The sequence below is a fragment of the Pseudoliparis swirei genome, chromosome 8 (assembly GCF_029220125.1).
Source record: "Pseudoliparis swirei isolate HS2019 ecotype Mariana Trench chromosome 8, NWPU_hadal_v1, whole genome shotgun sequence".
NCBI lineage: Eukaryota > Metazoa > Chordata > Actinopteri > Perciformes > Liparidae > Pseudoliparis > Pseudoliparis swirei.
Window position 1 is genome coordinate 8,604,542 of NC_079395.1, and position 13,307 is coordinate 8,617,848.

General features: G+C 40.4%; 1 protein-coding gene across 2 annotated transcripts; it reads left to right on the plus strand.

Moving 5' to 3' along the window:
* The first annotated feature begins 282 nt into the window (after positions 1-282).
* Positions 283-13,307, plus strand: acss2l (acyl-CoA synthetase short chain family member 2 like). Of its 2 annotated transcripts, XM_056420670.1 has the most exons (19): positions 283-395; positions 522-671; positions 825-1,020; positions 3,145-3,236; positions 3,573-3,676; positions 5,459-5,531; positions 5,693-5,768; positions 6,528-6,612; positions 6,778-6,915; positions 7,313-7,483; positions 7,745-7,878; positions 8,481-8,613; positions 9,254-9,310; positions 9,536-9,616; positions 10,036-10,144; positions 10,264-10,332; positions 12,210-12,386; positions 12,598-12,672; positions 12,766-13,307. In XM_056420670.1, exons 2-19 carry the CDS (start codon positions 548-550, stop codon positions 12,891-12,893), a joined length of 2,022 nt encoding a protein of 673 aa, XP_056276645.1. In that variant the 5' UTR covers positions 283-395; positions 522-547; the 3' UTR covers positions 12,894-13,307. The 2 variants fall into 2 exon arrangements, 1 of the variants encoding a protein (XP_056276645.1); XR_008832525.1 differs by lacking the exons at positions 283-395; positions 12,598-12,672; positions 12,766-13,307 and adding an exon at positions 11,057-11,137 and having other exon boundaries at positions 423-671; positions 12,210-12,299.

The window sequence follows — 13,307 nt, forward strand, 5'->3', positions numbered from 1 at the left end:
CTACGAAATGCATTCTCAGTAAAGTATATTATATGCACATTTTAATTATTATTTCATTAATTTTGATTATTAAATTGTCATGTGATGTTCTGTGATAAATTAGTGGTAAAGCCGTGAGGGTCAGGGAGTTTGTTTATTACATGTCAGTAAACAAAATGTGTTCTCCCTCTCTCTCTCCCTCTCTCTCTCTCTCTCACACTCACGCATCCTGTCATATCAAACCTCCTCATGCCTTCATAAATCCTCAGCATTCATCCCCCTGCTTGGAAAAGTAATGCCATCAACAGGCCAGAGTGGGCTCATCCAATGAAAAAGTGGGAGTGCTGCATGCTGCATGCCAATTGGCTGCCCTGGACCTAAGGAGACTGGGTGAGCCTTCAGCTCAGGGATTAGAGGTGGGTCTCTCTGCATGCTGAATTGTGTTGCTTCAGTACAAGAGGTCTTGTAGCGTTCTTACTTCACTCAGGAGGATCCAGATCAACTGTGACTCCAGATTAACCCATATTACAACTCATCCTCAGATGATATTCGCATCTGTCCTTCCATAATGGTTGTCCCTGAATCCCAGGACAAAATGTACTACCCTCCTGATGATCTGAAGAGAGATGCTCATGTGCCTGATTTTAACACCTATCTGGCACTGTACAGGAAGTCTCTTGAGAATCCAGAAGGTAGGTCATACACATCTGTATTTTTAGTGGAGTGCTTGCAGAGTTTCCTAGCATTCCACCTCTCCCTAAGTAGGACTGTATGTCGTATATCTCTGTGTTTACCTGCCCTGTCTGCAGCCCGTAACACTGACATAAAATATTACTTTGTTTCAGCTTTCTGGAAAGAGATTGCTGATGAGTTCTTTTGGAAGAAACCAGCAACAGGACCAATGCTGCAGTACAACTTTGATGTGACAAAAGGGACCATTTATGTGAAATGCATGGAAGGGGCCAAAACCAACATGTGCTATAATGTCCTGGACAGGCTTGTGAAGGAGCGGGATCTTGGTGAAAGGGTTGCCTATTACTGGTAAGCGACAGTTTCTGTCTGCAATGAATGATGACTTTGATGGTAAATACTTACTGCCGTTAAGTCAGGTATTCCAGCCAGTAGCAACTGTTGTGTCCCCTGTGTCGACCCCAGTGCACCAAAGCAACCCTCAGCTAGTACAACACGGTGTCAGTGCTTCAATGTTTCTGTCCACTGACTCAACAGAGAACATTAAACATGATTTCCCCCCACAGAGTTCATATGATTTGGGCACAACACATTTTATAATCAAGCATTACAGCAAATTCTTAGTCATGTTAGTCATTAAAAAAATGTTTGTCTTTGTTTTTTTACAGAACACACGTATTGTTTTCAGAATACGACTATTTTTGTTGTCCGTTTTGTTTTGTTTCTCACAGAACTCTTTCAAGCTTGTGACTTTCACTAAACTCTAAAAGGTTTTACTTTATGGTGTTTGACTATGTTACAGAAAATATTTACTCTGTCAACAGAAAAGGCTTAGCGATCTTACAAATAGCGGTTCTGCCAGCTCAGCAGTCATAGGGGTTTATTGAAACTGGGCAGAGCCGACACCACAATTGTCCACAAAAGTGTCTTAACGCTGATTACACTGCATCAAAGCACTTATGTAATATGGTTTCAGCATGCCATACAAGGAGAATACAGTCTGTCCACTGTAGTATCAAGATTATAGTCAAGTTATCAGTGGCCATGAATGTGACTTTCATTCACACCTTGGTCAAACAACATTTACAAAACTACCTCAAATGGTGGCACCGCAAAATATAATAACAAAATAAGACACCAACAAATAAGATGTGTGTTGTTTTGTTTGACTCTGCTACTACGCTCTGAGATGAAGTGTCAGCCTTGGCTTTAAAAAATAGCGTTTCATATCTATTCTCTACAAGTTTCTTAATCCTTTCAAGTGCTTGTAAGAAATAGTTTCAGCATCAAAAAAAGCTCAACAACACATTTTATGTCTCAATAAATGTGATATTTGTATAAAAGTATTGAGTGTTAAACAAAAAACATTTAGAGGTAATTTATCAGGTGCTTTAAAATGTCATTTTGAATTTGTTAAAGTTCAGAAGACCAAGATATCCCATTGTCAGTGAATAAAAGACTTAAATGTGTGGTGCATGCACAACAACAGCACAACATAAAGGCAATGTTAAAAATACAACATAAGCACAGCAGCTAAATGCAGCTTCACTATGTTTGGATATCATGTCAGGAGACCTCAGGGGATCTGTGAGTTAATAATGTCACACAAGTATTTCGCTCAGAAATTATCCGGCGATCTACAACTGATTTGTATTAGGAAAAGGTTTTTATTTTTATTTGAGTAATGTGCTCAGCAATTTAAGCAGCAGCATTCTGAATGAGCAACAGCTGTCAAATAGATTTTTAAGAAAATACCTGAGAAAATCCTTATAAAGCAGTCTGGCCTGCCAGAGATGAAGGTGTGGGTTACGTTTGCTAAATCTTGTTTGTAGGTACATTCTATCATTTATATATATTTTAAGGTGGTATTCGGTTGCCTTGTTATTGTCCCATCATGGCAATTTTAGATTGAGATCTCATTTTCTGAACACATCAAGATTTAACTATTGGGTTTCAGCAGCAGAAAATAATAATGAAACATGTTTTTAGCCATCTTTAGAAATATAAATATACATTTGATCGTTTTTGTAAATGTAGGAATCACATCCAATCCTTTGCCTTGCGAAGGGTACATTCAGAAATAATAAGAGCATTACGCAGTTGAATTCAAAGGGGTACAAGGATTGACCCCAGTGGAACTCCACATTTGATTTGGTAGTTTCTGATACATATTTACAGAGAGGCATACAATAGTATCTGAAGACGAGTAAAGACAATCAAATATATGCACTTCATTGATAGCAGTTGCTTTTATTGGTGCAGAGTTTCATCACTGTAATTGGAATTATTTCACCATCATCATGTAAAAAGTTTTGGCTTCTCTTCCAGACCAGAGGTCTGACAATATGTTGCTAGCTTGCATGTGAAACATTGTGCAACATGACTTTCCAAAAAACCGTAGAGAGAGCTACAGACAATCTGCATGACAGTAACGGATTTGTGTTGTGTTTCTCCCCTTGTGTGTTGTCCTCTCAGGGAAGGAAACTCCCCTGACCACCACATGGCCATCACCTACCGCCAGCTGCTGAGCCAGGTCTGCCGTTGTGCTAATGTCCTCAAGCAAATGGGTGAGACATTTTAGACCTAAACAACATTACATCAATATATATTGGTTTGTAGCTAAAACATAAAGATGGCCGAATCCTTTATAGTTACTTTGAGTCGCTCAAAGTTTGAGTAAAACAAGAAATACATGAACGCATGCAAGGATCATTACTTGATTCCGACATGTTTCAGCAGCTCTATGTGGTGTTCCCAATGCCCTTTTCACATATCAGACATACAGTATTGGATCTGGCTTATTCAACATGCTGAACATTGCCATTGCTGGTTTGAGTTGAGCAATAGCTAAGATCTGATTTATGTTATCCAAAACATAAAATCTGGTTGTTTCTATGTTCAAGGTGTGAAAAAGGGAGACAGGGTGTCCATCTACCTTCCCATGATCCCAGAGCTGGTCTACACAATGTTGGCCTGTGCAAGGATAGGTGCTGTTCATTCTATTGTGGTAAGAAGTATGATAAACTATAATTTCCCACTCATTTTGGAGAAGCAGACAAATAGGTTTTATTATCAGAAATGGTTCAGAAAGTTCACCTTCTCTGAGGCTCCAAGCTGAAGTCAGTCAGCATTGTTGTATTGTAATATCGAAAACCATATATGGCATCCAATGTGTCAATTTCTCCTCATTGTTGCGGTCAACATGTACTGTAGGTTTGCAGTGTTTACTCTGTTCCTATCAGCTGTTCTTTGTGAACACAGCACTGACAGCACATGCACTCCATATGTGGGTCAGGCATTTCCAGGCTGGATAGGCGACAGAGTCTTTGCAGTTTTGCAGGAAAGCCAACACCATTTGAGCGTTTTAACATTCCTCATCCATGCAAAGGTTAGCAGCCATGTTAAAAATATCTCCGGGCTGCTCCAAGGTGGGTTAACTTTATGACTTGCAAAGGACGGGTTGTGGCCATGTCTGTTTTTGGTCACTGTTGAACATGTTCAAAAACAAAAATGATACTTGATATCAACATCACTTAGCAAAATGCCAACCTCTTGGATTATCATGTGACTGTTAATATGAATATTAATATTAAGCTTGGCATGAAATTAAACAATGAAAGAATAACAGATTAGCACTTCAGTGGCACTTGGATAACACTTACTTTTTGTATTTTGGCTTTCTTGAAGAAATGCTACGTTCTTGATTCTTGTTGTTCTGAGTTTGTACTCATGGTTGAAGGCACTTTTTTATTGCAAGTCGCTTTGGATAAAAGCGTCAGCTAAATGACATGTCATGGAATGGAACACTGAAACAGTACACTCTGTGAACTATTCACCTTGGCCCAACACAAGCCTCTGGCTGTGGACAAAGCTGATGACAATCCTAAGAATCATTATCAGGGTTTGGTTTATGATGTAAGATTGAACAAGGTGACTTTGCTATACAAGATAAAGAGGGAGAGCAGCGTGCATCAGACTGTTTGCACTTTAAAGCGAAAACTTGTAGCTTTGCTGAACTGCAGCGGCCACTAGTATTAATTAGTGAATATAGTTAAAATCGAAAACATAGTTCAACGGTAAGTAGGGAAGAGGAAGAGAGAAGGAGCCCGTCTCGACTTAACTGACAAAATGTCACTCAAAACAACACGTACCAACCAGGAAGAGACTCCAAATGACCACAAATGAACATGACATGACTACAATGAGACCAAAACTGTAACGCCCTGTTCCGTTTCTCCTGTGTTCTGTGTCTCCTCTATGTCTCCTCTGTCTCCTTGATTGTTTCATTCCCTTCACCTGTCCTCAGCCACTCGTCTCGTTACTGTCTCATGTCGTACACCTGTTTCCCCCCCATATATTGTGTCAGTCTTTCCCTTGTCTCCTGCTGAATCGTTGTCTTTGGTTCTGTCTTCCTTGTGTCCTGTGTATTCCTGACCTGCCTGTTTTGACCCTGCCTCCCTGCCCTGACCTCCAATTCTCTGCCTGCCCCCTTTTGGACTTGTGTTTTATTGTTACGTTTTTTGCTTTTACTTCCTTTCATTCTCTTTGTTTTTAAATTATTCTGCATTTATTATAAAGCATCTTGTTACAGTGTTTTGAAGGGCACTTAATACATCAAATGCAATGTTATTCGTTTAATTATTGTAAACACCAATCAAAGTTTACAGATCGATTTAAAAAATAAATAAAAAATGTAAGCAATATAAATGACAGTAAGACCTAAGCTGTAATAAAGAAAATATCCTTAAAGGCTGTATGTTTTATCTTCTCTTTCTCTTTGCATGCTCAGTTTGCAGGTTTCTCCTCTGAGTCTCTGTGTGAGAGGATCGTGGATGCCCAGAGCAGCGTCCTGGTGACAGCAGGTGTGTCCGGCAGCCCAGATAGGACACCAGGATGTGATGTGTTGTAGCGCTCCGTAAAGGGCCTGGAAAGACGGGTTTCAAGCTGTAAAGACTGTTAAAATACCCTCTCCCTGGTGGTTCTCACTGCTCATCACCAATCTCTCCTTTCACTTGTAATACAGATGGTGTTTACAGAGGAGAGAAGCTGATCAACCTTAAACAGATTACAGACGAGGCTCTAAAGAAGTGCAGGGAAAGGTAGGTCCTGCTGAAAGGCCAACAAGTTTTTCGCTTCTCAGCAACCACCCTTATTTACACTAGCTGCTGGTAATTGACTCAACTCCTGACATATAACTCACTCGACACACAGACACACCACAAAAACACAGACACAGACATACACATTCTGACACACCACGCAGAGCAAAGCCCTATCAGCTGATATCAAGGACGTTGAAGCTACACACTGCCTGGTTTCCACATTTCGGGGTTGCCAGGCAACATCGGGAGCTCAGATTATTCAGGAAAGCCCAAGCTGCGTGTCTCCCATAGCAACATAAGCCAGGGAGGGATGTGTTATCGGCGGTGCAGGGGTATCATTTAAAAATAAAGCATATTGTGATGTTGTCCATTACACCAAAGCCTTGTGGCAAAACCAAAGTACAATTGAAATATTTCAATAAAAATCTCCCATTTCCCATATAATAAAGAGCTTTCCTGAAACTATTTTAAATAATATTCTTATTCCTTTTCTCCATTTCTTATTTCTGACACTTATGTCCGTCATAAGATGGATCCCCCCCATTGCTCTTCCCAAGGTTTCTTATTGTTCCCATATCAAGGGTCAACGGTGTTGTGTTTGTTCGTATTGTAAAGCCCTCGGAGAAAAATATTTCATCTATACATGGAAATTGACAAGTGTAGTTGAACTTTAAAAAAATAATAACACTCATTGATTGGAATTTCTAAAGGTGAAAACTCACAAAACTTTTTAAAATTCATTTATCATTCCTGCAGAGCATCATCGAGTGTCACTAAATGCCTCGTCGTCAAGCACCCTGCATTCAGGACAAAAGACGGAGCTGCATGCAACAAACTACAGGTAGATATATAATAACCCAAATAATACAAATAAAATCTTCTAAGGTATTACATGTCAGTTTATAATTGACATGGTCTGGTATTACCTGTATTTCTCCAAATTATTAAAGTAGATAGGATGAGTGATTTTATGTCTGGCATGTGTTCCTTGCTGTGATGCGTTCAGACCTCCTGGGATCCAGACTGTGATGTGTGGTGGGATGAGGTGATGAGAGACTCTCCTGAAGAGTGTGAACCCGAGTGGCTGGATACTGAGGATCCGCTGTTCATCCTCTACACCAGCGGCTCCACCGGCAAACCTAAGGTCAGATGAACGATGTGCAACAAAACCAGTTTTATGTTGTAGAAACAAGACTGAAAACAATTTTCGGCATTAAAATTGTCAGTAAAACCACATTTTCTACTCCGAGAAACTAATGGTGCTGTGCTGTCTTTGACATTATAGTTAGTCACTGCCGGAAAATAGCGAGAATGAAAAGTCTCTCTTGGGGCATAGATGTGTGCGTCACTAACAAGTTAAAAGAAACACAATTGCTTTAGAATATTGTGTGTAGATCTTATTACATATAACACAGGACTCATAGGATCAGATCATATGAAATTATCTGCGTATTTGTCTTCCTCCTTCACACACAAACACCACACGCACACCTGTGACGATTACCTCCCTATGTATGTTCCCGTGCTTGTGTACTTTACAGGGTGTTCTCCACACTATTGGCGGGTATCTACTCTATACGTCACTGACCTTCAAGTACGTCTTCGACCATCACCATGACGACGTGTACTGGTGCACTGCTGACATCGGCTGGATCACCGGCCACTCCTATATCACCTACGGCCCACTCGCAAATGGAGCCACAAGCGTCCTCGTGAGTCTGAAAGACACTTTTATCATATTAGAAATACCCACAGTGCCATGAGAAGAAAATAAGAAATCTACACTTTTATTGATTCCCGTGGGGAAATTCTTCTCTGCATTTGACCCATCCTTAGTTATTAAGGAGCAGTGAAGCACCCGGGGAGCAACTGGGGGTTCAGTGTCTTGCTCAAGGACACTTTTACATGCAACTATGGGGAGAGCGGGGATCGAACCGGGGACCTTGTGGTTACGGGACGTGCGTTTTCTCCAGTTTGAAGGTCTCCCAGTTCACCCTCACGTCGGCCGGTTCTGGGAGATCATTGAGAAGTACAAAGTGACCACGTTCTACACAGCGCCAACAGCCATCCGCCTGCTGATGAAGTACGGACGGGAACCGCTGCAGAAGTAAGAGCCTGCATCCTCCCACTGACACAGCAGCTCAGAAAAACCTAGATTTCCGGAGGCTAACGCATTAGTTTGACTTTCAAAACACAGCTCCATGTAATCGGTGCTTTGAGTGTATTTTTACATCAGTTTTCACATGGAGATACACATCGTTAAGACCTCCTTCTTCTGTTTTCACTCTCTATGTCACAAACTCCAAAAACCAAAGCTAAAAAAATTAGAGATTTCCCTCAAAATCAAACCATTGCTTTAATTCAACACATCAACACTAAAGATGTAAAACATCACAGGTGAAGTGGATAACACATATCAGGTGACAGAATAAAAGTGCATCATTTGGACCTTATGTCTTGGAAATAGCCGATCACTAATTTGAAGGAGCATATAGAAAATGAACTGTATTTAACATCACAGTTTAAAATGTAATGTTATACAATCAGTTGGTCTCATTGAGATCGAGATCTATACGTCTCAATCATAGCAGCATACAAAACCTACACGTGGCCAAACATATAAAGTTAATCAACGACTAGTCCCAGAGCGGTGCATCAGTCCAACATCATGATGACATATATCAATGTTTCCTCCTCTGCCTCCTCCAGGTATGACCTCTCCAGCCTGAGGATTCTGGGTACCGTTGGGGAGCCGATCAACCCAGAGGCGTGGGAGTGGTACCACGATGCCGTCGGTCAGGGCAGATGTCCCGTGGTCGACACTTACTGGCAGACAGAGACCGTAAGTGCTCAGCTGGCATTCAGATATATATCAAAACCATGTTCTGAGGCTTATAAAACATTCAGTTCATACGTTGCTTTTGTTCAGATTCAAGAGAATCGTTTTAAAGTTACAGGAGACTGGATTTAGAATCACGTTTCTTCCATATGTATATAATAATCCATGTGATAAACTGTGTAAAGCATTCGATGTTACTGAAAACATCATATAACGACTAAGAATCAACACAGTTTTTTATATTTATAAACGTCAAACTCTTGTTTTGTGAGTTACACGGTCAAACCAACAAGAAACCTTATGAAAAGTTTGTCGTTGCTAAACTCTGACTGATTATATTCTGGGGAAGTTTTATGGGGAAAACTCCTGCAAATGTACCCCTGTCTTTCACTGTCCAACACTGCACAATTGCACAATTAATATAATAACTGTCAATCACACGTCAAAGGGGATGCCCAAGAGGAGCAGAAACCCTATTAAGACCTGTTTTTCTCTGTGACAACACAACTTTAAACCCTGTGGAAACCAGGAAATAAAGATGTTAACAAGTACAATCATTTAAAAACAATAATCATGAATAACACCAATATTAAACCATGAAAGCACAATTTCGATGTTTCCTGTTTGATGTAATTCTCTGTAGGGAGGCCACGTGTTGACGCCTCTGCCTGCTGCCACGCCACTGAAACCAGGCTCCGCTGTAAGTAGAGCTTGTGGTATTTGATGTAACTCTTAAACACTCCAACATCTTCTCTGATGACTTCTATCAATGCAGATCATGCTGTCAAGGATGTGTTGGACTAAACCAATGCAGGAGATGCAACTTTTCTATTTGGCTGGAGATTATGATCCAGATTATGAAAGAAACATACAGCAGCAGCTCAAGGAGAACTATCTCACAATATATCCACTTCTCATGTTTCAGACCTTTCCTTTCTTCGGAGTAGAGCCCACAATCCTCAACGAACACGGAGAGGAACTGGAAGGCGAGGGCGAGGGTTATCTTGTAAGCATCAACTCAATTATATGCACCTTTATTTATCCCCGCGGGGGAAATTGTGTGCAGCAGCTCGCCGGCCAGAACAACAGATACACACAGTTGACAGCGTTGTTTGTGTAACTGATATATAATAAATAACTATAAAAGATATGTTCACCGTAACAATTCAGTTACAATCGAAATTGTCCTTTCAACCATTCATTTTGTTTACAAGCCGTTTCTGTAATTGTTTTATTTACTTATTTCAGACTTTTTTATATTATTTTATTGCAGTGTCTGTATTAACCTGATTTAAATTGATAGTAGTTCTGACTCACGATTCTTCACACATAAGGCAATTGTTGTTTTGAAAGGTAGATTATATGTGTATTATTATTAATAGTAACAGTAATATCTTCTAAGTATATTCTGTGGGTTTTTTCCAGGTATTCAGGAGGCCGTGGCCTGGAATAATGCGCTCTGTGTACGGAAACCACGAACGCTTCGAGAAAACCTACTTCAAGAAGTTCCCGGGCTTCTATGTAACTGGTGATGGTGAGCCAAAGAAACTTCTGGACACTCAAGTTCACAAACCTGCAACACTGACGATATGTCAGAAGAGTCTTAATACCAAAAATTTACCTGAGTATGTTACTTGTTTTCTCCTCTTTTAGGGTGCAGGCGGGACAAAGACGGCTATTACTGGATGACAGGACGAATAGACGACATGCTGAATGTGTCAGGTACGCGAGTGATAACAAAGCTGCTTCTCAGAACCATCAAGAGAAGGTTATTACAATACTAAACCGACCTACTGATGGGAAAAGGGGGCTGAATTTAGCTGTGTACTGGTATAACTAATGAAACATTATTTAAAAGTTTTCTGAATCTGCAGTTTTTTTACAAATTTAATATGATCTTACAGGGAAAACATTTCCTGAAGAATTCAATGTTCAGACGAATAAAATAATAATTTACCAATGGCAATATTTTTCTTTAAGCTTTTGGGCTGTTAGTTATAGTAATAATAATGGAAAGAAAGAAATAAACCCAATATGTCACAGTATCTTTTATTGTTGGAATGCTTGCTCTTTTTCCCACAATGTTCTTTTTATTCACCATTTTAAGGTCAAAACATAAAACATGTTTGACTTGTGTCTTTGGAATCCAACAGACTTACACATTTAGTTCAGGGAGCCTGAAAGCAACTTGAACTCCAACCAAGTGCTCCATCAGACTCGATGCTCACTCTGACCTCAGTCGCTCACATCTTTTGATACCACAAACATAAAGATGACATCACCGCGTTCGGCATAATCTTTCACTTCTCACACACAATTAATACATAAAAACGTAAATATTGTCATTCTCTTTTGGATGATTTGACCATTTTAGCAGTCCTGTTTTTGATTGGTTCATCACTTCTGACCTTTTTATTTACAGATTTAAATCTTCTGATTGTTTCAGCTGGATAGCTACTAATACTGCTACTACTGCTAGTACGACTATCTCCTGCTGCTGCTGCTGCTAGTACTTCTGCAACTTCTGGTACTAATACTGCTGCTACTATTACTACTACTACTGCTACTACTACTGCTGCTACCTCTTCTGCTATTATTGCTGAAGGAACTGTTTATTCTACTATACCACTGGTCCTTCTGCTACCTATATTACCACCACTACTGTAACTTCAGCTCTTGTTACAACCACTACTTCTACCACTACAACTTATACACTCCAACATTTTAGCTTCCAGCTTTTCCTGCATTGTATTTCAGCTCTTAGCTTCTTGAGATAAAGCAGTTCAACTTCTAATTCTGCCACTTTTTTCCACACACATGCCACTTTAACATGCACTTTAACTTAAACACACGTCACATGTAACATACACTTTTAACTTAAACACACGTCACTTGAAACACACACCTAAACACTTTAACAGTATTTGTTGTCTGAGCACTTTATCTTTATCTTATCTTATACTTAAGTTCAGTTGCTGTCACGTTGATTGTTGTTTGTCATGTCTAAATGTTGCACCCTCCGCCAAAAAAAATTCCTCGTTTGTGTTAACATTCCTGGCAATAAAACTGTTTCTGATTCTGATTCTGATTTAAAACTGAACAACCAGGCTTTTAAGCAGTGCAGTTCTTAGCTTTTGGGCATACACATTTTTTTCAGCAAAGTCATTTGAAATTTCCACATTTTAAACATTTGCAATAAATTCCAGCTGTCAGCATTCCAACACATTTTCTGCAGGAAACATGCATCTTCTAGTTTACAGTGTGTCTCTTTATCCAGCTGCAAAATAAGTTCAAGCATCCTGACTTGGAACCAGCTGCTAAAACCTGAATAAATAGCTCACATGTCTGAGCTCTGCATGCAACAGGCTGACAGGTGTTGGACACAAGAAAGCACTTTAAGTATTAACGGGAATAACTTGAGAGCCAAAGTGCAACAAAATCACAACTTATATGACTGACACGGTAGAACATGATTTAATAAATAATAAGAGATGTCTGAAACCGACAGATGCACATGCGGTGAATAAGGCGAATACGGGCACACTTAGAGCATTGCTCCATTGTGCATTATTACCTTGCGGTTGTTGTGTGTCTTTCAGGCCACCTGATGAGCACAGCGGAGGTGGAGGCTGCTCTGACGGAGCACCCGGCCCTGGCGGAGGCTGCGGTAGTGAGTCGGCCTCACAAGGTGAAGGGCGAGTGTCTGTACTGCTTCGTCACCCTCAAAGACAGCAGGGAGTTCAACCACAAGCTGGTGGAGGAGCTCAAGAGACTGGGTGAGGCTCCGGCACAGGGGAGGGCTTACCTGAGGGTTAGAGGAAAAAAATCCACTCGAAGGGATGTGCATTATGGTTTTAAATATTCTTATTCTGGAACATTTTCCATTGTTTTGTTCTGAATGGCTTTTTCGTAACATGTTTAACTTTCAGGTTCAGGACCATCTTTATTCTGCTTTGCGCTGATTCCTTCTCTGTATTCTTTTGTCAGTGAGAGAGAAAATCGGACCAATCGCCACACCAGACTTCATTCAAAATGCTCCCGTGCTCCCGAAGACTCACTCAGGTAAACGCTCAACTCTTGAAAACCAACATCCTCGTCCTCATTCACTCTCCTCCTCAGTAACATCTATCTTCCTTGACTCTGGATCCACTTTAGGGAAGATCATGAGGCGAATCCTCCGGCATATCGCCCGCAACGAGAAGGACCTGGGCGACCTTTCGACCCTCGCCGACCCAAAGGTGGTGGAGGAGCTGTTCAGCAAGAGATGTGAAGCTGCAGCCTGAACAAGCCCCTCCCCCTCTCCTTCTCTCTGTATGCTCTAACAGCCCACATGAACATCTGTCTCCTGTTGGAACTGAATGAAGGGGCTGGATTCAGAAATGTATAAAATAGTTTTTTCAGGTGGAGAAAAGAAAGTAGAAAACAATTGATTCATATGAAATGTCAGTGGTTGCTTTTACCAGCTGACATGTGAGGCTTTCATTGCTTTGCATTTGGGCCAAAATGTCAAACAAACTTTTCTCAGCATTGATTTTCGCTCCATGTGTCATATTGTTGGTAGAGGAAGTTAATGTTCTCTTTGTTACATTTTTAAATAGAAAAGTCAGCTGTGCACAGCTTGTTTTCAACTGACGCCTAATGTATATTTTCAATCTGTGATATATTTCTATAAACTGATAATTAAGTGTTTTATCTGG